At 38.1% G+C, this 26,340-nt stretch overlaps 1 protein-coding gene across 2 annotated transcripts; it reads left to right on the top strand.

Moving 5' to 3' along the window:
* The first annotated feature begins 3,618 nt into the window (after positions 1 to 3,618).
* LOC146370750 (nectin-4-like) lies at positions 3,619 to 13,504 on the top strand. 2 transcript variants are annotated; one of them, XM_084954838.1, is made up of 8 exons: positions 3,619 to 3,867; positions 6,566 to 6,907; positions 7,021 to 7,323; positions 8,609 to 8,702; positions 9,266 to 9,420; positions 11,882 to 11,987; positions 13,041 to 13,128; positions 13,473 to 13,504. In XM_084954838.1, exons 1-8 carry the CDS (start codon positions 3,762 to 3,764, stop codon positions 13,482 to 13,484), a joined length of 1,206 nt encoding a protein of 401 aa, XP_084810964.1. In that variant the 5' UTR covers positions 3,619 to 3,761; the 3' UTR covers positions 13,485 to 13,504. The 2 variants fall into 2 exon arrangements, with proteins under 2 accessions (XP_084810964.1, XP_084810965.1); XM_084954839.1 differs by lacking the exons at positions 13,041 to 13,128; positions 13,473 to 13,504 and adding an exon at positions 10,171 to 10,278 and having other exon boundaries at positions 11,882 to 11,959.
* The last annotated feature ends 12,836 nt before the right edge of the window (positions 13,505 to 26,340 follow it).

The following is a 26,340-nucleotide window of genomic DNA, read 5'->3' as shown; positions in this document are numbered from 1 at the left end:
CCGGTACTTTTGAAACGGTGCCGGTGCTCGAACCGGTGCTTAAAGAATGGAGAACACAAAATTGGTCCAAAAACCTCTCATGTTCAGCTGTTTTTTTGTAAAAAGATAACAATGTTAGACTTTTCTGCAGCTGTAGGGGATTTATGGTATCACTCTGGGCTGGAAGCAGTGCTTAAACAATGGAAAAAACAAACTTTGTCCAAAAGCCTCTCATGTTTAGCTGTTTTCCACTTTTTCTTTGGTCATTTTAGCTTTTTTGGCCAGGGTGAAGGGAGTATCTGCCATCAAACAAGAAGACAGCCGCATGTAACTACGACGGTGTTTGCTAGTTCACCTTACATGCATTAATTTAATAACGTGGTGAGCCTACTCAACGTAAATTACACACGAACAACATTAAGCTACTCATGCAGAGAAGAACAGCTGTTGCTGCCATCATCATCCGTCATCATTTCTGCTACACTGGCAGGGCTAGGGGCCAGGACTCTCCTCTTCGGGTTTTTGGGGGATGTTGCTAAGTCCGGGTCAGATAACAGGCAACCCAAGCGCAGTAGATGTGCACGGTGTGAGGTCTCGCAGCAAGCTATCAAATACGGCGCATTTCTCGGCTTTTAACAAAACGCTATACGTCGCCAGGTGTTTCATCAGATTCGAGGACTTACCTCCTTTGCACAGTATCACCTTAAAGCACTTGTTGCAGGCTGCTGAGTTTGCATCTTTTGCAGTGAAGTACAGCCAGACTTTGACCGCTTCGCCATGGGCATTTTTAATCTGTAGCTCTGCTCTAAAAGAACGTACGTACCTGGGCCCGCCTACTACGCTTGCAAAGGTAAAATGATTGGCTGGAATCCAAAGATTATGACATCTCATGCAAAATAAAGCACCGAAATAAAGCACCGAAATGTGCGCTGCTTTTCGGTCTGGTTACTATCATTTATGTCAGAACCGGTGCCCATCCCTAGTCATGAGTTCTCAGAATCGGCTCTTTGAGCACAAGAATGACAACATCACAGAGCGCAAGTTTGATAACATCATGGAGAAGCTCGCGGCTCTCCAACAGGAGATTGAGAGACCAGTGTTGGACTGTTAGAACAGCTTTGAAATTCATATGAGCTGTTTGCACTAAAGTAAAAAGCACCATCACTTTATGCGGATACCCTTTCAGCGCCAGCTGCGGTCTCAAGGCTGGAGCCGAACAAAAACACCCTGATAACGACTGTGTTTAGACTGTTCCTTCCCATTCCATGCAAGGCCACCTGGGTTGGCTGGAAGACTGTTTACTTAGCCTAGCAGGGCGAAGGACACTGTCTCAGCTGAACTCTAGACACACACACACACACACACCCATACATATACACTGATATGCACACACTCATCCCCCCTCCCTTTCCTAACGCCTTTGATGCTTGTTCCCTCCTGGGGAACACGGCAGGTCTGAGCCCGCGCTGGAATGGTAGCGCTGGGCAGGATGGCTGCTGTGTTTGCTTCGGATTACTCCTCACCCCCCACCCGACCCTGTGGCTTGTCACGTGTTCCATAATGTTGTGCTGTGGACATTTATGTGCTTTTTTGTGCAGAGGAGTTTTTTTGTTTCCTGTTCTCATGCTGACCTCCCAGGAGCCCAGCATGAGTAGAGGTGTCTTTTTTCCTCTTGTACTTTCCCCATTGTAGTGTATATTTCAGTGTTTTTTTTCTGTAACGCTACCGATCTCCGACCTGTATCCCCATGTGATGTCTGTGTTGTGTGTGTAAGGTCGGGGTGGGGGGGGGGGGGTGTCCTATTTCACTGCAGGGCACCCTGCACGTGGCAAATAAAGCCTTGATTGATTGATTGCTACTCTGGGAGACTGAGATAACTAATAGTGCTGCCTGTTGTGCATTTAGCTTCCAAAACACGTTATTCATGGTTACATACAATTTTAGACTGATGTGGGCCAAAGCCTAGCATAGCCTGTAACATTATTATGACGTACACATTTTATGAGTTAACTTGGCTTTAAGTGACTTACAGGTTTCTTTGAAAAATACTTTCTTATATCCAGGTTCTTCCTTTTTGCTGCCATCCTCCTCTCCTCCTTGCAGGTCCTCGTAGCACAGGCTTGCAGCTCCTAAAACTAAACAGAGCTCCCTGAAAGGCACAGCCAATCACATTGGCCATATTTGTCACATGACGTAGGATTATTGGTGGGGACAATTCAATAATCGCAGGATATTGGTGGGGACATGTCCCTTACGTCCATGCCAAATCTACGCCCTTGCATCCTACCTAAGAAGCTTTCACTATTTTCTGTTTACTGAAGGAAAAAATCTAAATACATTATTCCTGCTTTGTAAAACAATTACTCAACAAGGTACCCCTTCCCTATTGGTGTTAGAGTTTACCATGTCAGCCAATCTAAAAAATCATATGGCAACATGTGGCACTTGGTTGTTTAGGGAGAAGGGGAAGTTTTAGCAGTGACACCCGCGACGGAAAGCAGGCGAGCGAAAGAAAGAGAGAGAGCGAGTTTTATATGTGAGACATTAGTGACGTTTAGTGTGTTTGGAGGCTATAGTTAGTGTGTTGTGTAGTTATTGTTTTGTATTGTGTGTCAGTTATACTGCTGAATGTCACATTTGCTCCAAAAAAGCCACCAAAGGCAGATTCCAGTGTAAACACTGTTCCCACATGGAAAACAGGACTGATATACCTCCTGCTGTCAGACCTGCAGGGTTTAGGCCTGTGCTGTTCTCCTCTGTTTTTAAATTGAACACAAACTATTTTTTTGGACTGGCACAAATAAATTGTGTGCCTTCTTATTTGATGCAGAACACCTGATTGTTCTGTAAATAGATTTAAATGGTTATATAAAAAACGCCTGAGGCCTTGGCTGCATTTTTAGGTAAATAATACCATATAACTTTGTTGTTTGCAAAACTTGTGCATAATTTTTAGAAATGTACAATTTCTATTTGCATTTCAATTTATGAAAATGATTCGTTAAACATGTTTGTGGGTTTTACAGTATTTTGATTTTGAATTTTTTGTCTGAATTTAGATCAATTGTGCTAATATAGTATACCAAAATGAAAAATAACTCAAATTTCAGATATTTGAGGTTGTGCTGAAAAAAATAATACCAAACAAGGCAAGATAAACAGTTTTTAAAGGTGAAATATAGAGGTAAAATCAAAAGTAGTCAAAAACGGCCAATTATACCCTGGACCCCAGAGGGTTAAACCCTTGTGCAGCACCATGTTTTCTTGACAACAGGACACAGTGGTGTATACTAACCTGAAAATGGTGCCCAGTGTTTTATTCAGATTTCATGTGAGCCCCTCTGTCTGGTTTTTGGGTCCTGTGGCAACCAATTAAGGAAAATCCTGGATGCTCCCCTGAAAAAAACAAACCAAAAAAACCCCACTCTTTTCAAAGACAGCAAGGATTTTGGTCCTCCCCGTGATCGCCGTTGTTTTGATGTACATTTAAGGTAAAGCCACGTGTGTTTTCGTCGGTTACGCTGTTTAAAAGGCTGAACAGAAAGCTGCATCCTTAATTCATCCCATGTGTGAAACGTTTTATTTCCGCCGTCCCGTCCCCCCCCCCTCCTGCTCCTCTCTCGGTGTGTCGCTGTAAGTATCCAGCCATTTTATAGCCCGCCTACTTTCTTTGCTAGACTCCCAACAGAATCATCGGTCCTGTTGTGTTCTAGCATTTTTGGGCTGTGGACTTTTTTCTCCCGGAAGTTGGAATGTGTAAATATTAGGATTAGTGGACAGCAATGATTAGCGGATGGATGGAGCTGCTTCCTATACCGTCCATATGTGACTCTGCGCTGCTACGTGTCCTTCTCGTGACGTTGTCTCTTCTATGTGCTGATGTAGAAGGTATTTTGTAGTACCTAGGCTACGATGAACTGAATTTGAATGTTGTATTTGTCCACTGCAGCTCCTTATTATAACATTCACGCTTCAGAGATTTGGCTCACAAGACATATGGCGTCAATGTGCGCTGCAGGGTCTTAATATTATTATTTTTTAAACGAGCTTTGTGGTTCATAAAAGTGAATGGTGGTGTATTATCATTTATTATCTATTTGTTACATGTGCATATTTAACTTGAAATTGATGGTTTCTGCTTGTAATTTCAGTTTGTGGTGATACAATAAACATCCACAAAGTTCCGGACTGTAGTTCTTTGTTCATGAACGTGCTGTATAATTAGTAGCACTACTCTCTTCCCCATATGCCCTCAGGGATGTTGCTTATTGTGCATTTTTCATATAATGTTATTTATAAGTGAATGGATAACAGATGAATCCAAGCAATGGCCTAACAGGATGGTCACATGTTACTGAACTACTGTACAATACAGAGTTTTTATGTAGCTAACTAACTGTGACTCTGAAGCAGCTGGTTGATCAACTGAAAAACACCAATGCTGTGTTTGATATTCTCCCATCACGCATTGTTAAGGGCTGCTTTGATGTAATTGGAGTATTCTGTTCTTAATGAATTTTTCTCTACTCTCTGGATCTGTCCCACTGGCCTTTAAGCATGCTGTAGTCCAGCCTATTCTGAAAAAAAGAAAAGAATCTTGATTGTTATGATCTTTTGAACTATAGACCAATCTCTAAGCTTCCGTTTCTGTCCAAGATCCTGGAGCGACTAGTTCTTTCTCAGCTTCAGGCATATTTAGACGCGAACAACATTGCAGAGAAATTTCAGTCTGCCTTTAAGCCACGGCATAGCACTGAAACGGCCTTGCTTAGAGTTCTCAATGACCTTCTTGTAAGCACTGACTCTGGACGTTCTGTGGTCCTGGTTTTATTGGACCTTTCCTCTGCTTTTGATATGGTCGATCATAACATTCTTCTACTAAGACTTGAGCATACTGTGGGTATAAGAGGCACTGCCCTCAACTGGTTTAAATCTTATCTTGCTGACAGGTCTTTCTTGGTTAATTTGGGCAACTTCTCATCTTCCTCGGTACCTGTACGCTGTGGTGTGCCTCAAGGATCTGTATTAGGACCTATTCTCTTCTCACTATATCTGCTCCCTCTTGGAGCAATTTTTGAGAAGTCTAATATTGCCTTTCATTGCTATGCTGATGATATACAGATTTATTTTGAGATTACTGACGATCTTGCTATGTCTTTTCACTATTTTCGTGAATGCATGCGTGAGGTTAAAGATTGGTTCAAGAGTAATTCTCTTGTCCTGAACGAAAAGAAAACGGAGATCGTGGTGTTCGATAGTAAAATCCGCCGCGACCAATTGTGTGCTGCTCTGATGCCTTTTGCTAGCTCCCCTTCTGATTATGGCAGTAATTTGGGCATATTACTGGATAGCTCATTTAAATTTGACAAGCAAGTGTCTGCTGTTGTGAGGTCTAGTTTTAATCAGCTGCGCCTCATTTCTAAGGCTAAGCGCTATATTCCACACAATGACCTGGAAAAACTTATTCACGCATTCGTGACTTCCAGGTTGGACTACTGCAACTCTCTTTACATTGGCCTTTCCTCCTCCCTTCTCGTTAGATTGCAGACTGTCCAGAATGCGGCGGCATGCCTTTTGACAGGTAGCAGGAAGTTTTCTTCCATCACTCCTGTTCTTGCTGGCTTGCACTGGCTGCCAGTTAAGTACCGTATTCAAGTTAAAATACTACTTTTCACTTACAAAATTATTAATAATTTGGCGCCGAGCTACCTCAATGAGCTTCTTAGGTTACACACTCCTGTCAGAGCACTTAGATCTGCTACCCAACTTCTTCTGGAGCAACCTCGTTCTCGGCTGAAATCTTGCGGCGACCGTGCGTTTGCTGTAGCTGCCCCAGTCTTATGGAACAATCTTCCTGTTGATATCCGGGCGTCTGACTCTATGCCACTGTTTAAATCACGGCTGAAGACTTATTTATTTAATCTTGCTTTTCCACCTAGTTAACATTTGGTGTGCGTTGGTATATTTTTATCCGTTATGCTTGTTAAATACTTTTATATATTATGATTGTCAAGGTTTTATAATTGATACGTGCCAGGTCCTTTCTCTTTTCCCTCCCATCTCCTTTTTCCTATTTTATTTTTTGTCAAGCACCTTGGTATACCCTTGGTTTTTTAGTGTGCTTTATAAGTAAAGTTTATTATTATTATTATTATTATTATTATTAACTATGTAACTATATAAGGGCATGGTGAGGACACTGGAGAATATTGTTTTCATTCCTCTGTTAAGAGTGGAGGTGGGCGCATGACTACTCACATAACCTTGACTGGCTTACATGGAGTTGAAGAAAATAAGCTGTGTTACGTCACCAGACATCTGTGTATTTTCTTATTTTGATCATTTGATGAACAAAATAAGTTTCAAGCTTGAGTAAATTTAACACCACAGAAACTAGTTATAAATATTTTTCATAGTTATTTTTCAATGTCTACCCAGCTTAATTTCAAAATTTGTTTGAAATATGAAGCATACACACACACACGCAAAAACAAAAGAGTTCATCACACTTTGATATGAATGTACTTGGATTCTCTTTTGTTTCTATTTTCAGCTCTGCCTTAATCACGTTTTCTGTACTTTACAGCTCTCCAGGTGATTGGTGGAAGTGTGACAGTGAAACAAGGAAGTACCGCTATCTTATCGTGCTATGTCACTGGTACCAAGGATGACCTGACACAGATTACCTGGCAGAGGAAGACGAGAGAAAAACCTCACAATGACAATTTCCTCACTATCTTACCCAGAGAGGGAGTGCAGTTTGTCAATGGAGGTGATGATCGATTTAAATATATCGGGAATTTTAACAACAATAATGGAACACTCCAGTTTTCCAATGTTGCCCTGAAGGATGAAGGCAGCTACACGTGCATCTTCACGTTGTTTCCCAGTGGAAATCAAAAGACTGAGATACCTCTAAACTTGCTTGGTATATAAAAAAAACAAAAACTTTATTTAAAATATTCTGGGTGTTTGTTTGTGAGACAGACATTTCACTATGTTGCTCGCATGTTGACTAATTGTGTGCTGTACCTCTCCTAGTGCCTCCTTTCACAAGCGTCAAGGACAATCTTCCCACTTTGGGCACTGAAGAGGTTTTATTTGCTACCTGCACGGCTGCTGGCTCGAAGCCTCCTGCAGAGGTGAGGTGGCTCACTGATGCTTTGGGAGAGAAAGTGAGGACGACAACAAACTCCACCCAGTATGACAACGATACAACTACCACAGTCAGCTCATTGTTTGGTGTTCCTACAAGAGAGATTAACGGTCACCAGGTCCAGTGTGTCATCAGCAGTGACTCTCTGTCTAAAGAAGAGAGTCTTCTCTTCACTATACAGATCTACTGTGAGTGTTCATGTAGTTTATTATTTGTCTTCTTTTGTGTTGCCGTTGACTGAAGAACGTTAATTATTTAATTAAATATTAAAAGTACACAGGCACACCCAGGATTAACTGATTAAACTGCAGCTGCAACTGCAAAGCAATACTATAGAACTTACTTACTTGTTACCAGTTAATCTGTATTATCTACTCATGCAACAGAAATATTTTCATAAATTATGGATAAAATAAAAGTAATAGCTGCCCTTTTTTAAAACTATACCCTGCATCTTTGGTTTGAACAAAAGCAGACATAAACCCTCAAAACTCCATACTTCTAGGTAGCCTTTAGTGTTAAGAGTTGACATGGTTTTGCTTTTTTTTCTTTGTTCATGAGTTAATTTGTTGTTTTTTGTTTTTCCCAGTATGGGATACCAGCTTTACCTTGTTCTCATGCTACTGTCACTCACCCATGTTTTCACAATAGCTGGATAAAGATTTTGCGAAAGATGAGACGAGTAATGGAACCTGATCTGTGTCCTGAGACACAACCACTCAGTTCAGCCGAAATGCAGAAAACTCAGTAAAGTTGTGCATCAGTGTGTGTACCAGCACGGCTTTGGTAGGGGAAAAGTAGAACTAAAACTATGTATCTTTAATCAAAGTCCAACTGTGTTTTTTTTACCTACTAGCAGTTGTATATTCCACATCTACACTGCTTGTGTGAAATAATGTGCATCCCTTTTTGACACCAGTTCGATAATTTTAATCTTGAGAGCAGCACAAAATGAATAATATCTACCCAGAATTTGGATATTTCAGCTGCCTTGAATGAGTTTTGTTCTCGGTAAGAGTGCAGATGTTCAGGTTAAAAATTAACTCTCACCAGTTGAGGCAACACCACGGTGCACAGACCAGCTTAAACCTGTTTGTAAAGCTTAACAATGACTTCATTTGTTTGAGATCCATTCAGTACACATGGGAAATGGCAGAAGGTGAAGCAAAAACACTAGAGACTGTTTTCAAAGTTAAAGCATGCTCTTCCAGTATTGTAGGTTCTTTTTTTAAATGACACAGTTCGTCTGTGGTGTTATATTTCTGGTTGAAATCCTCATAAAGGCCATGCTTTTAAACAGAGCACCAACATGCTTGAATGTGTACAAAATGATCTCTGCTTGAAACTAAGTGTAAGGTACCCAAAATGCATTTCTTTGTTTTGATTCAAATATATATGAAAACTAGTTTGATCTTATTAAGATTTCCTCAGTTAAGAATTAACACAGGTCTTTCATTCTTTCTTTTTTTGCAGTTTCTCCCACAGAAGTGAACATTAGAGTGATTTCAGAGGACTCGTTCGAGTGTGTGACAGAAGCCAAACCAAATGCAGACTTTACCTGGAGCAGGTAAAGTAGTTTGAATATTGGTTTCAGTTGAAATATTTCATTTCACGGGAGTGGTAATAGTAAAGGCACTAAGTCTTATATAGTGCTTTTCTTCTCTCCTGGAGCACTCAAAGCGCTTTATACTCACTCATTCACATAAGCACTTTCTTCTATACTTTTTAAGTGCTCATTAGTTAACATTTACACACCAATGGATGCAACTTGTTAGTATCTGGTCAGTATCTTGCCCAAGGATATTTGGCACTCAGACTGGGGGAGTCAGGGATCAAGCCATCAACCTTCCATTCAGTAGATGACCTTCTCTACCTCCTGAGCTACAGCCAACCCCCAGGAAATAATGTTATCACCAAGCACATGACACGTGCTTGGTGATAACAAGCACATGTCATGCAAAGCAGTTTCAAAGAGACATGAGGGTTACTTCCAAGTCTCACCTGCATCCATCCACTCAATGTCCTCCTCGACCATAATTTATAAAACATAGATGTTTAGCTCTTAGCACAACTCACATTTTTCTGCCCTCTCTGTACATTTCACGATCAGGTCTCGTTCATGTTTTTCAGATCTGGCCAGTCTTTGTTGCAGTCTTCTGTCAAAATAGACGGTGCAAAGCTACAACTGCTGAGCCTGACCTCTGATATAAATGGCCTCTATCAGTGTGAAGCATCTAACACATATGGAAGTAAACGTGGTCAGCTCTATGTGCATGTGGCATCAGGTGAGGTCAGCTTGGTTTTAGCTGTGCAGTTTGTCCAAATCTTTTTGAACTGGTTTCTGATTTTGGGGGATTTTAGCTTTTGTGGATGTCGTTTCATTCTGATGTTGTTCTGTTTCATGTTCTGTGGACTTCTTTCAAAAGAAATAAATAGAAACTTAAATATCTACTATGAGAGTAAAATGATGGACTTCTGTAGGCATTCCACCCACATCCAAATTAGAGGTTGGGAATCATTTGTAAGCAAATAGCTTAAAGAAATGATTGCCTTTGTTACGGCCGAGAGGGCCAGGCTGTGGGTGTGGACTCAAATGTAACACAGTATTTTATTTACAGTGCCTAGTTAAATTACAAAGCAGGAAACTATGAATGCTATGAACTGAAAACTATGAGGCCAAACTATGAACATGAAACTTACCTTAGAGCCAACATAAAACAGACAAGTAAATGGATGACTAATGCTCCACTCAGTGCAGTACATATTACTCAAGTCAGTTCTACAATTTAAAACTTAAAGCATGTCTTAAATTAAATATACAGTGGAACTCCGGCTTACGAAGACCCCATTTAATGAAAAATTCAAGTAACGGCAATATTTCTGCCCGCGGCAAAATGCCCACTTAACGAAATAGATAAAATAGAAAATTGTAAAAAATTAAATTAAATTCTATAATGTTATGTACATGTACACGTATGTATGTATGCATGCATACGTATGCTTTCTTCAACCTCTGCCACCTCCTCCTCCACTAGGAACTTTGTCTTCAGCCAGCATCGCCTCACTCAAAAGGCGATGGAAAAAGGTGCTTCAACTTATGAAAATTTTGACTTACGAAAGACCCTCTGGAACGAATTAATTTCGTAAGTCGGGGTTCCACTGTATTCTGTTCATTTTTTATTCTCATCTTTCATGCTAACCTCCATGTCCTCTTTTATTACATTCATGAAACGTCAGTGTTTCTCTTTTTCTTCTGCCTGGGAGCTAAATATTAAACATCTAAAATATTCACTCTCCCTCCTCTGCACACACCCAAACCATCTTAGTCTCTCTAATTTTGTCTTCAACCTTAGCTTTCCCTCTGATTTACTCATTTCTAGTCCTGTCTATCCTGTTCACTCCTGATGAAAATCTGAGCATCTTCAGCTCAACATCCTGTATTTTTTTTTTCAGTGCCACTATTTGGAAACCATATAGCAGTATCATAGCGGTATCATCTCGTAAACCTTACCTTTCACCCTTGCTGCTATCCTTCTGTCACAAATCACCCCAATATGTTTATCCACCCACCCCACACAGCCTGCACTCTCTTCTTCACTTCTTTTGTGCATTGTCTGTTGCTTTTGATGCTAGTTTTTACAGCTTCAGTGTTACACCTGTCTTCTTCTCATTTACACACATCACATATTCTTTCTTGCTTCTACTGGCTTTCATATCGTCTCTTCAGTCCATACCTCCATCTCTTCGAGTTGACTTCCAACTCCTCCCCTGCGTCTAAGACTCCTGTCTGACCTCATCTGTCCGAATATCCATTACCATTGGAAACAAAAAGGGGCTCAGAGCTGATCTCTGATGTATTCCCACAACCACCCTAAACCCATCTGTCATCTCTGTCGCATATCTCACTGTCTCACACATGTTCTGCACCACCTTCACATGCCTCTCTGCCACTCCTGACTTCCTCATGCAGTATAAGTTTCTTTCTTGGGTCCCTATCATATCCTTTCTTTAGATCCATAAAGACCCAATTGAAACTCCTGCTGGCCTTTTCTGTACTTCTGCATCAGCACACAGAAAACATCTGTAGTGCTCTTTGGCATGAAGCCATACTGCTGCTAACCTCTCATCTTACTTACTGTCATGCTCCAGGCTGAGGGCAATTGATGGTCATTTTATAGTTCTTCCTTTTCCAAATATTCACACCAGCAGTTGTCACCTTCTCACTGAACTACTTGCTGATAGCCTTGTAATACATTACAGCAGATCTACAGTCTTGTCCATGATGTCCCTTTGATAGCTCTTTGGGCTTTCCCATGGTGCAGAGTTGGAAAAGAAGGAACCAATTCTGTGGTTTCTTCAGTTCAGGCCGTTGAAACCAGAATTCTGGCTATTTGTTCTGGACTTCAGGTTGATATTTTGTCTCTTACCATTAAAATGAAACTACCATAAAAATTAGAGACAGTTCATTTCTTTTCCCGAACTGTATCAGACAGCTTTCTCACACACCTTTCCCATCTTCTCTTCCTTTATCTTCACCCAAGACTAGAAAAGTTTTCGCCAGAACATTTTTGACCAACAGTACCAGAAGTGATCATTGTTAACCTGCCCTCAACCTACACGATCTACATGTTTGATTTGTGTATGGTATATGTTTAAGTATTGTCTGAGTCATCTAAGTATGAAACAAAAACATAAATGCCAGATAATGTAATTCTCATTATATCCTTCATTCTTGTGTCCCTGCAGGATCGTGCTCTGTTGCATGGGCCTTACTTGGTGTTTTTATATGTGTTTTTTTCCTGAGCATCGTTGGGGCTGCAGTATGGTACTTTTATACACATGAAGCTCAAAGGTACTTCATACATTAACTTGCATGTATCCAATATGTAGAATAATATTTAGTAGACCTGGCTTTAAAGCATGTGGACCTACTGTCCAAACTGAAGTATAGTAGAGTATATGTCTTTATTTGTACTTATATATGTATGTGTATATATATATATATATATATATATATATATATATATATATATATATATATATATATATATATATATATATATATATATATATATATATATATACATATGTGTGTGTGTGTGTGTGTGTGTACAGTCTCTATTTTAGGGTATTCGAATTTCATTGGACAATTTATTTCAAAGCCGTGTTGAATGCTTCTTAATTTTTTCTTAAAGAGAAAAACCGTATGGAAATGTGGACTCTTAATGCTAGTTAGTCAGGCAGTACATATGCTGCAAAATGTAAAAAAAAAAAAAATAATATTCAGAAAGGGAGTGCAAATGTTAGGAATGGCCTAATTGGCAATTTTGATACTTTCTGTGGGGCAAAAAAAGTGTACTAGTTAGCGTGTTACAATAGACATTTTAGGCTAGATTTCATTTAGCGAGAGGGAAAAGGAAGACTAGCTTGTGAACAATGTTTTTTCCACAGATGAAACTAAGTAAATCTGGTACCAAAATAGTAGAAAGGAAAAGGATGGAAACATAAAAAAGGATAATCTGAGAAGTACATATCCTCTTTAAAACACAGTGAATTTAGTCTCGTAAAATGTTAATCTCAATGATTTCAATCAATATGGAGAATATGATTATTTAATGAGTATTGAGTGATGTTTTTTTTTTTAATTAAAAAAAGTTGTATTGTACTGTCTCAGGTGATGCACCTAAATTAGTGCATCACTCTAAAATCAAAAGTGTTTCCAGACAATACATGATGCACTTCTTCGGACAAGCTCCTCGTTTGCCATTTGTCTTTGTTTTGCATATTTGGGTATCTGTCTTTTAACGTCGGGTTATTCATGCACTTGTTTGTTTTATTTCAAATCTATTGCGGTGGTGTTGGAGGGGAAACTGAACATTTTGAATTATTGTCCGAAAAATTCCAGGCGTAGGTTTACACTTTTTTGGCGGCGTGTCCCAACAAATGAACCAGCTGGTAACAGTGCAGCGCAACAAGAACAACATCAGATGGAGGTCAGTAACAGTTAATTCATTGAAATGTGCCATTGTTGTTTTCTTTTCATTTTTGTTCCAGTCAAAATTAAATTTCTCTTTCCAAATATTTTGGCACTATTTACTTTAATGTAAAATTATGTTATGCAGTTATTGCAGATATATTTGTAGTTTTAGTTTTGTACAATTAATTTTATTAAATCTGCCCTTTTTCAAAAGTAAATCTTTTTAATTATTAATGTGTGCATTGAATATTGTAGGAGTTTTTTTTTTTTTTTAAATATGCAGATACACTGAAAGTCTTTGCATGTTCAGATGAAATTACATGCTGTTTTAAACAAATTCTCTTAAATTGTTTACTTCAGCAATCTCTGTGACAGCTGTGGAAGCAAAGGATGAGCAATATCTGGACTGAATGCTCGACCAACATGTCATTCTAGAGTCAGCTGCTAAATGAACAGATGAAGAACAGGTGGAGGTACTTGGTGTCCGTTTATCTCTCTGCCCCACTTTTGTTTATCATGTCTTAGTTTTTAATGAAGTTTCTTTATTGCTTTTTCTTGTACTGCCATGGCATTTAGGTTCTACCTTGACATACCAGCTCTGGCTAATATGAATGGCAGTTTTTCTGTGACATTTACATCTCCTGATAACACAAGCCGTTAAGCTACTGAGGATTTCAACCCACAGGGCTTCTGTTTAAAACAGTGTTATCAGTGTTATCAGTACACCACAGAGCCTCACACAGACAATAGGTTCAGACGGCACAAACAGTCAAGTGAAGCACACCGTCTGATTACCATATAGTACATAACACTTGAAAAATAGAGCCCCACCCTTGTTAGCGCACGGCAGATGTTTTTCTTGGACAATCTAACATAAAGCAACATACAAAGAAATTTGAAAGAAAAAAAACATATTTTAAAAAATCTTAGTGAGGTTTTGTTACTGTGTTGAATTATTGGTTGTTTCGTTTTGTTTTTTTAATTAATTTGAAGAAAATCAAAGGTCTTCACCCTTGAAATTTTTTAATTTAACTGTAAAAAGCAGTACGTTATAGCATTTTACAGGAGAGTATAGTTACAAAGGTCACATTTCTCTCATTAATCATTAATCTTAATGACTGTATTAACTTAGATTACATGCTGGTCAATGTTTAATGTGAAACTAGAACAGAACACCAAAGCATACACACTAAAATGCTGGAAATTCCGTGGTGGTACTCAACACACTGCAGTTTAAAAGTCTGCTTCAGCAGCTTGACTAAAAGTATCAACCAGGAAAGAAAGGTTTGAGAAAATTAAACAAGCTATTTATGATTTTATAGTATTCACACACGTAATAAATTATTAGTTAGATGTTATCTTCCTATTTTCGCTCTTTGTCATAATGTGCAGTGTGAGGAATAATAAAAAACAGCGACTGATCAGCAAGAGTAACCATAGGGTAATTGATACACAAGTAAAAGCAAAGGTCTGTTCAGGTATAGGAATGAAGTATTCCCTACATCCCCCTTCATGAATCACCACCTTATCACGGTGAAGGGGTTTGCGTGCCCTTCTGATCCCAGGAGCTATGTTGTCGGGGACAGTTTGTCCCTGGTAGGGTCTCCCAAGACAATTTGTTCATGGGTAAAGGGCCAGACCAAGTGTGATTCAAAAGAGTTCGATGATGAGAACTTACTTGACAAAATCTTGGTTACCAGGGCCCCTTCATAAGGCCAAACTTAGTCAAGGAGCTATTTTTGGAAACATCCATTATTCATGGGTCCTGGCTGACCCCAGTTACTCCAGTGAACCCATCACCTGCTGGTGGGGCCATAGTGGTCCAGTGTTATGTGGATCAGGTGCTAAAACTGGTTTGTGATATACGGTGATAATCAAGTGTTCCTTTTTGAGCAGTGTACTATGTTGAGTATCATACATAATGAGAAAGGTTTTCTAAAATGTCCACTCAGGCAAAACAAGCTTTGTTAATGATTTGTAACTTCAGCTGCTGTAGGTGGAGAGCAGTGACCAGTCTATAAAGTCACACTTCATACATGGATTTATTCAATTTACTGCTAATTAACAAACATTCATTGTTTTATGATTAGATTTTTTTCCCACCAGATTTGTCATTGACTGAAATATTATGTGATAGATCAGAAGGTGGGCGTATTGTGTGAGGATGTTAGCGTGATGTCAAGTTGAAAGAAAAATTTTAATCATATTCTATGTTTTCATGTGTTAAGTGCTTATTCTAAATTATTATCATTGAATTCGAGGGGGGGGGGGGGTTTGTTTTGTTTTTAATGTTCTAGTGTTGTTGATTCACAGTTTCCATTGTCTCACTGGTCATGATGGTACTTATGTGAATGTTTCAGTATAAAACTTTTTACAGTTTTAAATAGTCAAGCAAACTGCAGCTATTAATAATTGCTACAAAACAATACCTCTTTTTATACTTTTTAGACGTGTATTCTGGTACTGCCTAAAGTTTTTGTATTAAGCTGCTTCACTTTTGTAAAAGGTTAATTTGCATATTTAACTGCTGTTTACAAACAAGCTTGAAGGGGGCCACAGCAGCGTGTTGTTTTATACTATTTATATTTTAGGATAGAAACTGCTGACTCATCTTGTCTGGATCTTGTTGCTAAATCTGTTTTTAGATTTAGTAATGGATGTAAAGATATTATTTGCCTTTTTCCTGCATACTGCTGAATATTGTAAATTTAGTTACATAAATTTTTAATCCTTGTTAGCATTAGCAACGCTAACATGTGTATTTTAACACTACATACATATATATTATTCATCAGATTTTTTTTCTTTCCTTTAAACCTAACAATGAAGACATGACACTTTATGGTTTTAAACCTTTTCATAAAGTAAGATCATTAAAAATGTTTTCATTTTTAAAGTATATCCATGCACCGTACATGATAACAGTGGTTCTCAAGCTGTGGAACATGGCCCCACTGGTGAAGCATCATGGGAAAAAAAAGTTGTTGTTTTTTTTTTTGTAAAGCCTAGTTAATTTCTCTGGAAAGTCGGCTTTTAACCTCCTAGGACCTGGCGTCCACATATGTGGACATCACATTTTGGGTTATTTAGACCAAAATACTCAGTTTTGCTCTACAAGGGCCTGATATCCACTTATGAGGACATTATACTGCCACTGTTCTATCAAAATTTTAAACAAATATCCCCATATGTGGCTTTCATTTTTCTTAGAAATAAAAATCAGGTTAAAAAAAATAATATGTTAATTCTTTGTTTTTACATTCATCGGGTCCCAATCAGCCCAAATATCAAAGAGAAATTAAAAATGCATGACGTGGAAGAGTTCGGGTCTTAGGAAGTTAATGCTGACTTTGAACTAAAATTCATCTTGTACCTTTTTGATTTGTTAATGAGTAATTAATTACTTAACTAATTACAAACTCCTTGATGTGGACACTAAACTTTTTTTAATTATTTAATTTCATTTTTCCTTTGTACAGTGGGGCATGTCAGAAAAAGTTTGACAACCACTGTGCTAAAGCATTACACAAGTAGGTTTCCATGTTGTCAGAAAACTATTTACCACCATTAATTATTATTAGTAGTAGTATTATTATTGAATACTGTATAGCCTGTACGGCTGTCTCAAATGGCTGTCTTAATGCTGACAGGAACATTATCCACCTGGTGTTTTTTTTTAAAGGTTGAATAAACTGAACATTTGAAACAAACTGAATGTATCCAGAGAATGTTAAATCTTTATCCCAATTGCCAGGACAAACAATTTCTCTGAATTGTGTGAATGAATTGTATTCATCATTTTGATTTGAATTAGTTTCTGTAACAACTGTTTATTATTTGTTCTTTTGTCATTATATTGTTATAACTATTTATAATTTGTATGCTTTAAATAACATGCAGTATACCTACTCTGATAGTCCAGGCTGCATTGATATAAAACTTGATTATTATACAATTAATACACAAGTAAGACAACTGGCAAACTGAATAGGTTTCCTGCAGTTGCATTGTGCTAATAACTCTCACGGATGTTAATGTTGCATTCCTTTCCTTTAGTTCAATAAAAATCAATTAATGCCCAAATGTCCTCTGCTGAAAAGCTGTATCACTGTACCAGCGTTATCCTCTTCACAGCACATTAACTGAAATTGGTTCCCTATAGAGCAAGTGCACAGGAAAAAAATATATTTGTTTGATTTGTTTTCTTTATGTCTGCCTGGCGTGCAGGTAACTGAAGAACCTTTATTAACACAAGTAATGACATAGTTGTAGCTGTAATGTAATTATTGTAATTACTTACCACAGTAACATGTTACAAAAATGTCATGTGATTACAGTAAAAGACGAACTAGGACTCCAGAAGAACAGGAACTTGATTTGCTGCGGAGATGTTAGACAAATTTTGTTATGACTCAGATTCTCATTTCTCACAAAGTGTTCTCTGTCATGTCTTTGCTTTTCCATGTTTTGTTTTTTGTTCTTGTGTTTGTGCTTGCTATTCCTTTTTTATGTAGTTAAAATTAGGTGTTTTATAGGAAGACCTTAAACAAAGTATACAGGACAGACACCACTTTGAGAGGATTAATTAAATCTGTAGCCTCTGATTCTTCTGAAAATGCCTGATGGACTTTAAATATCAAATTGTTTGTGACTGAGATGTTTTGCTGTTTTGTTTTTTTATTTATTTTTTAATGAAAATTTAATTGATCATACATTTGGCCGACATGTTTTGGATTAGCCTGGTCTGGATGATCTCTCTTCTCCCTGTCTTAATTGAATTGGACTGCAACTCTGTGCAGTCCAATTCAATTAAGACGGGGAGATGAAGGCAATTCTATAATTAATAGAGTCGAAGATAACTAAGAAAACAATCACATCACATCATCTACTCGACACAGTAATATTTTATAATGTCCACAAGAGGTCACTGCAGACCATAAATTAGCTAAATGGCACAGGCCTTATAAGTGACTAGTAGTGAGGCAAGAAAATGGCAAGCTAGCAACAGCTAAACTAAACAAACAATAGAAAAGTCCTTTGAATGCTGGATGTAATCATCATGGGAGATTCTGGCCACTGCTATTAACTGAGTACTAAATAATTAAATAATCCTACAAACATGGTATTAATATGCTGAGGCATAACTTTTACATGCACAAACAACTATAGCCATTATCATACCAATGAATCTGTTCAAGGGAATAACACTTACAGGTTCATTAACACACAATTAATCACACAAAACGGCGTTACAACTGCTATGCTCTGCCGCTGCTCCTTTAGACTCCCACTCTCCCTCTGCGTGCTGAGCACATGGCCACTGATGCACTTATTCCCTTTGGATGTACTTGATTCTTGCCTCTAGACATGCCAAGTGAAAGCAGGAAATTTGAACAGCCACCCCCAAATTCACTAAGTGAATTTGCAGGACACAAATGTCCCTGCTGAATAATATATACCAGGGGTGGGCAACTCTAGGCCTCGAGGGCCAGTGTCCTGCAGGTTTAGATGTGTCCTTGATCCAGCACAGTTGATTCAAATAGCTAAATTACCTCCTCAACATGTCTTGTAGTTCTCCAGAGGCCTGATAATTAACTAATCATTTGATTCAGGTGTGCTGACCCAGGCTGATATCTAAAACCTGCAGGACACCGGCCCTCGAGGCCTGGTGTTGCCCATCCCTGATATACACCCTTTTAGTCCTCTGGCATTTTTGGAAGAGTAATAGGTTTAGTGACAGGGCCAATATATTTAGCCCCTTTTATGTCAACCCCAGCTGTGCATATCTTGGCATCATTGCTGGGGATTACTTTAGTTACCCTCCCAACTGGCCACAGTGCCCTTGGTAGTTGCGGGTCAGCCACCATGACCACTCGATCTACAGTGAGATCTGAGGTTTAGATGCTCCACTGTTGACAAAGCTAAAGGTTAGGTAAGTACTTGCGAGTAAACTGAACCCAGAAATGGTCAGCAAGCACTTGGCTGTGTCTCCAGCGGCGGTATCCCAGTAGGTCATTCTTGCAGTACACTGCTTGTGGTAGGGATGCGTCTCTCCGCCCCATAAGCAGAAGTGTAATATATGTTTGCACTGACTGCCAATCACGCTTCAACTGAGTCGTCCTCGGTCAGAAGGAATGGTACTCCACAGTGGTTTAGGTCAAATAACTTTAATAAGGAGGTGGCAGATGGCATCAACAGGATGAACAGAGTTGGTAGGGAGGCGATTGCATTACGGTATTCACATGCAGGTAAAGGGAGTGTGAGTGTGTATATGTGTGTGTGGTCATCTGTAAACAGAAAGAACAAACATTTTTAGTAACCACTATGGATAGCAGTGTACCCCTTATACAGTACTGTGGGTTTCCAGCGTAATGTTATACAATCTTCCATAACCTCATGGCCACTAGATGGCACCCTAAGACCATAAATAAATTTCCGGCTCGTATATGCATTGGCAAACCAGACCGCTACAGATTACAACGATTCAGTGCAGTAGCGGTTTTAGATACGGGCGACACGGGCGGTTGCCCGTGGTGGGGGGTGGCATCACGGGCATAGGGATAAAGGGATCAATAACAATTTAAAATTTACAGTTTGATGATTAAAAGTCTCACACACAACCTGTCGAAAGGGGAGGGAGACCTGCTGCTTCCAAATAGAGCACATTTCATTTATAATGTTGTAAATCCAAGCCCATTATGTATTCATGATTTGGACCCTGGGTTGTGTGAAATCCCAGAAAGAAACCCTAGACAAAGTGAATCTGTGAACTAAGGTGTAGGTCTATTAGGTTATGTTGTGGTGATCCTCGAGTTTAGGGATGGGTGTTCATACTGGAGTGCAAAATTAAAACCAATGGAAGATGGACAAGAAAAGTTCAAAGCCATCAGGTGCTCAGTTTAGAAGGGAGAGGGAGTGTTCGCCCAGGGCGCCAAACAGGCTAGGACCGCCACTGATTCAGTGAATAAACATAGTAAATAGTTACATCCACCTGCAACCACAATGCTTGACAGTAAGTCGTATATGGAATGAAATATGGGCTGAACCCAAGGCCGCCTGTAGTAGGCCAAAAAAATGCATCTTAGCGATACCAACGGACTAGCTTCTTACGTAGCAAATTACACAGATGAAGTCAAACAAGCATCACTCTCATCTTACAATACTCACATGGTAAGCACGCACACAGTATTAACTCACACAGGAATGCAAGTAAATAGGTTGCTCCTCCGACACACCTCTCATCTGTGCAGAACTGCACTGAACACGTTCCCAACCGGAAGTACAGATACCGAGGTGCCTCATGGGTAACGTAGTCTAAACAGTTACAGTGAACAAGCAGACTTTTAGCAAGAAGGTTAGGAGTAATGGGATCAGGGTCCACAATGTCCGATGTTGCATAACCAAGCATGTCCACATAATTATGGATGATTAAAATTGTGATATTTAAAAAACACACACTGTTTCTTAAAGAACATAAATTAAGAAATAGATTATATTAGATTTATATTTTAATTATGACAAAATGCTTACTTTACAGCAGCAAAATTATTTCTCTACTGTTTAAACATTTAATAAACTTTCTGCCTGCACAGAGTGAATAGTCAAACATACATTATTTTATAATTATTATTTACTTTTGTATTCTTTTTACTTTATTATTATAGCACTAGAAATAAATAATAAGGGAAGGATTCTGAATCAGGACCGTGATGGAAACTTGTGCCCATAGTATATACAGTATTCTGAAGAAGGTCTAAAATGTCACTGTATGTACTTGTGTGTGTGTGTGTTTTATGTGTATAGATTTTTTAAATTCTTACTAATAATATAGCATTGTCCAGACATGCCTGGTAAGGACACGAGGAAACAGTGACAAAAATAGCTGTGTGAGGCTACTAAAGGCAGTGGATCCCTCAGCAGCTGGATTACAAAGAGCACAGGTAACAATAACACATGTACCAGTTGTTGGAAAGGTATTCCAGGAATGTTTTGCTTCTATAACATTTTTCCATCATCATTTTATTATAGATTAATTGCAAGAGTTGTTAAGTGTGGATAATTAAATAATAGTTTATTGTAATAGCAGTTTGTGCCTTGTTCTCAGATGGACAGCAAGTTGAGAGTGATAGATAAGATGAGGAAATAGAAGGAGGAAGAGAGGCAAAGAGTGATTCACAGGCAGAGCCTAGTTTATTTCTCTCAGTTTTTTGTTGCCTTATGGTTCCAAGCACTGTCACCTATCTTTGCATGTTATTATTATTTCATAAAACTTGTTTAATCAGCTACACTCAAAAAAATGAATGAGGGGGATTGTTCAGTGTATATTAATTATTTATTTTCATTTTACTTAAAATATATGTTTTTGTTAAGTTAACATATGTTTTTCTAATCAAGTCTACGTAATTGTGTCTATTATTCAACGTACATAATACTAATGTGTTACTTGATGGCATAACATTTAAGTCAAGTCAATTAGGATCGATATACTTTGTATATCCACAAGGTGGCAGTAATGCAAAAACAGTTGTAATAAAACCGCGAAGAACAACAAGGTTTCACGGCTTGTGCCTGCTCATGCGCAAGACTTCAAATTTAACTTGAAAACGTTGTTTTGGCGCCAAGCTGCTGTTTCTTTGAGAGGTAAGACCACTTTTTTCTTTGACTATGTTGTGTAGTATCTACATGTCGAGCATGGTTATATTTTGCGTTTGTCTTACAAGACATGTTATATCGTTTGCGTGCGCTTGTTCTACATTAGTTTTACTGGGTCCTGGACATGCTTATTTTGTGGACTGTGTAAGAAACATTTTTATTGTTTTTTGTTTTATTAAGGGATTAGCTACAGGGGTTCATGGGGTTATTTTTTCAAGGGGTTATTTTTTCATTTGCTTTCTTGGGATTCCTTTACTGTAATCCGAGAGTCATAAATATCGAATAGGATAGCAAGGATAGCATAAAGTGACATTTAAAATCCAAAAAGCCAAGGGCGAAAGCCACTGTGACACCATTGTTATGCTCTATCAGTAATCTGTATTATGTAAAAATGGTCTGTAAATACAGCATGTTTCCTAGCGGAGTTATACATATCAACATAGTTATAAATTACAGTTTGTTAAATCACACACTTAATTTTTTAAATAAAATTATTCACGACATATGAGTGGACAGACAATGGAGGTCGACAGACCTGGTGATAATTGCTTCTATAGAAAGTTAGCACATGGAAGTGTCAATCTCTTGCTTTCCTTCTGAGTAGTATTTTATTTAGTTGTAATTCAATCAATAATTTGCTTCTTGAAATTAAGTAATGAATTTCTTGTTTTACTTTATAAATTTCAGATCCTTTCTCTTTCTTTTCAGATCAGCTGTGATCAATATTTTTTGGAACTTGATAAATAACAATAAAAGCTGTAATGGCTCCATTAGCATTTTGTGTAAATGTTTGTGTTAAAATTATAGCTTTAATGAGGTCTTTCTACATTAGTTTTAGTTATAAAGTATGTATATGTGTACATATAGTATGTATATTTACAGTACAGTATGTTGTGTTTGTTGACATGTTTTCAGGTGGAAGCAGAATTTGTGAGGATTACTACTGCTCCACTTGTTCCAAGGCTTTTTACACAACTTGACCAATACACTGACCAGCTCATAAAAGTCTTCAAGAAAAAAGGAGGCGCTGCAGTGAAGAAAATTAGACAAATTTTGGCCCCAGCCACAAAGGTGCGTTATTCAGCAAATTCAGTTATACAGCAAAATATTATGGCTAATAAGATCACTTTCAAATTTAAACAGCTAGTGTATGGTAGCTGCACATTGTACTTACATTTATATTAAGCAAGACAGAGTTTGGTACTCAAAACTTTGGAAAATTAAAATTACCTAAACATATGTAAAATCTGATCCCTCAATTTCGGGTTAAACCATAAGTGAATGGTTTTTATGTTAAAGATCAGTTTTTGAATGCCAAAAAGATGATGTATTAGTTTGTCTTTACCTCCATTAAATGTTTTGGGAAATCTTCTTGTATACCCAAACTATTTATATTTATTGTTGAATCTGTAGTCTAAAATAGTGGCTCACTGGGGTGCATGTTCCTAATATTGTGTTTACTTCATTAAACTGGACGCCATTTTTCTATGTTTTTGTGTCTAAGCTACAGCTACAGCTGTTCAGAGGGAGCTGGAACAAATTACCCTTGCTATCTTCACCATCGAAAGAGTTGATGCCAGCACTCCTCCAGCCGATGTGGGTATAACCATCTCGGGTGTTCTGCATGACCTGGAAGACCTGGCCTCTGCATGTGCACTCTTAATGGGTGGGATATATGCACTGAATCTCAGTTAACCTCAAGACTGAAAGCTTTCTTTGAAGTACTTCAGAAGCTCTTCCTTCATCTGTATGTCAGCAGACTCTTGACCAAGGTACAGATGCTCAAGAATAAACTGAATGAATAAGCCGACCCTTAATTTGGATGATGAATGTTCTGTCAGATGGACAGAAGTTTTTCGGAGGCTGAATGGGAATAAAATGGTAATTTGTTGAAAATGACAGATAAAGGGAAAATTACATTTAAGAGAAATTTAGAAAATTTTGAAAAGTTTGTAAACTACTACAGTTTGAGAGATTTTACTCTTGTGGGGGGGATTTAATTGAGATTCAAAGGATTTAATTGAGAGATGATACTGCACCAGAAATGTTGAAGGGTGGTGTGTATATTAGCGTTCAAGGCATATTGTTATGAGGTGGAAATATGTTCATATTCTGTTTGTGCTACATTGTGTGCATTGTAAAGGTAATTGCAATACATACTAAGAATAAGGGTAATTTGGGAATACAGGATGAATGTATATTTTGCGGACTTTTAAAGACGAACAATTTTTTCCATGTTAAAATGTTTACAACTCAAGCTTTTTGCCCAAACACTGGTAAAATAAACGTTGACAGTGGCAAGTGTTAAATGGTTACTGCTGTGCTGTTGCAAAAAAACTGAACACTGACAAGCTGTTTTATTGTTAGACCATAATGTTGGTATGTTTTATTAAAGTTTTATTTGGGATGGTGATATAATTTTCTTTGATTGCTAATATCAGTGGACTATTTATTATTATTATTATTATTATTATTATTATTATTATTATTATTATTATTATTATTATTACATTAATTTTTTTAATTGTGGCTGTTGAGGTGGACACTTCACTTTGCATTGTTAAAGGAAAGCACTTCATTGGCGTTGTGTTACTGGACTGACCCTAAGCAATCATTGCAAATAGCAACTTTGCTATCCATTTTAGACACTAAAAGAAAAAACACTCCACAGACCTTACTAGCATCACATGTGCATAACTCAAGTGTCATCTTATCAACATGTTATGTGGTCTTCAATGTTTTTTTTCTTCTATTTCTGGCAGATACAGACATTTAATTTAAAGTCGTGATGTTGCATCTGTCTACATACTGTTAGTTACTAACCCTAATGAGCTGTCGTGTTTTGTTTCGGACCGGTTTTACACAAATGCTCACTGAATGTGTTGGCAATAAAAGAAATTTAAAAAAATAAGTTGGATGTACTTAATTCATTTGTGTGGAACCTGTTGACAAAATAGATTTATGTAAAACTAATTAGTAAAGCACAAGGTGGCTGAAAATATAATATTTGAATTAATCTAACTTAAATTTAACATTTTACTGCCACAAATAAGAAATGTGTTGAAGTAACTAATCTAAACTATCTAACCTGTAAATATATCATCTATGTTCATACAACATAACTTGATTTAGGTAGTCTTAAATATCTCTTGTTAATCTTAAGTAGTTTTTTAAAATTAGATGAACTAAAGATTTTTGCTTTAAACTAACACAATGCAATTTCGTGGAACCTGTTGACAAAATAATTTTAATTAAAGTCAACGTTTCATTTTTTTGAGTGTACCATCTCTCCTATGGGCTTTTTACAGTCTACACAGTCTCAGATCAGCACAGCCCCTTTTTAACTTTGAGCACCCGCCCCTTTAAACGTGTCTGCACAGCCCTGCACACACACATTGAAAAAGATTTTTATTAAAAAAAAAAGATTGCCTCAACAAAAGGGCACTTTGGTCACCCATCAGGAAAGGGGCAGGTGCTCAAGCCCCTGCTGCCCCCCCTCTGCACGTGCCTGCTGGTGGGGCATGCTCAGGCTGTAATGGTGTGGTGGAGGGCACTGACTGAGGCACATGTGGTTCTGGTTGTGATGTAATAGGGGACAGTAGCTGAGGCATCACAAGAGAAGCAGGAGGCGGTGAAATGGGCAATGCAGGCTGCATTAAAGCAGAAGGTACAGGCTGAGTTGGCAACGGAGGCAAGCAGGCTAAGGGGGCTGTGGATGTGGAGGCAGATATAGGCACGGCTTCTGAAGCAGGTTGCGGGTTTGATGCAGCAGTCTCAAGCTGCACTTGAGGAGTGGGGACTCCTGACTGCTGCTGAATGGTGGGTGCATCTCTTGGACTGGGCCAAGTAAGAGCAGAAATTGTGAACAGTCAGATTGTGTTATACCAAAGAACCCCTGGTGGAGATTTAAATTCACAGAAACAGATGAAAATAAATTCATTTACGAGATTTTATTGCAACGTATTTTTATTAAAAGAATGATTTTGGTTAAAACCACTGCTGCCTGTCTGAATTCAGTTTATACTTTAAATGTTTTACTAAGTTCAGCATGTACAATATGACCATCCTTAAATAAACCAGGGGCAAACATCCTTTCTTTTTCTTTTTATTTCTTTTCCATGAAGAATCACAGTCTAATGGTGTTACATTTTAGGCAGCAGTAGCTAGAAGCGCAGCATTTTTTTAACGAATCATCAGCCTCCATCTATCATCAGCAGATGAGCATCAGATTAGATAGATTCGTCCCTCTGAAAACTCTTGGAGTTGGCTTCATCCGAGTATCATACAGTTAAAAACATGATTGTGGATAACCATAATGAAAAACAGATTCACACACCTGTCCCTGATGTCATCACAGACATTTTGGGGACTTTAGAGATCAGTGACCTTCATGAGAAAATGTATTTTTTTTTATAAACTTAATATAATACAATATAATATAATACATAACTTAATAATATAAGCTATAAAAGGTATATGTATAGTTTATAGTTTGCACTGTGCGTGGTTGCAGTCTTGTGTGCCACCCCCCCCACCCCCAAAAAAACAGAAAACAACGGAAACTCCCTAAGTTTCT

The sequence above is a fragment of the Perissodus microlepis genome, chromosome 16 (assembly GCF_051167445.1).
Source record: "Perissodus microlepis isolate ML-2025 ecotype Zambia chromosome 16, ASM5116744v1, whole genome shotgun sequence".
Taxonomy (NCBI): domain Eukaryota; kingdom Metazoa; phylum Chordata; class Actinopteri; order Cichliformes; family Cichlidae; genus Perissodus; species Perissodus microlepis.
The sequence above is the reverse complement of the archived record's forward strand: the minus strand, read 5'-3'. Positions and strand labels throughout refer to the sequence as shown.

Coding starts and splice junctions, on each gene's coding strand:
- LOC146370750 (XM_084954838.1), top strand. CDS start 3,762: ATGATTAGCGGATGGATGGAGCTGCTTCCTATACCGTCCATATGTGAC. Junction 9,421..11,881: donor CTATGTGCATGTGGCATCAG/GTGAGGTCAGCT, acceptor GTGTCCCTGCAG/GATCGTGCTCTGTTGCATGG. Junction 11,988..13,040: donor TATACACATGAAGCTCAAAG/GTACTTCATACA, acceptor GAAAAATTCCAG/GCGTAGGTTTACACTTTTTT.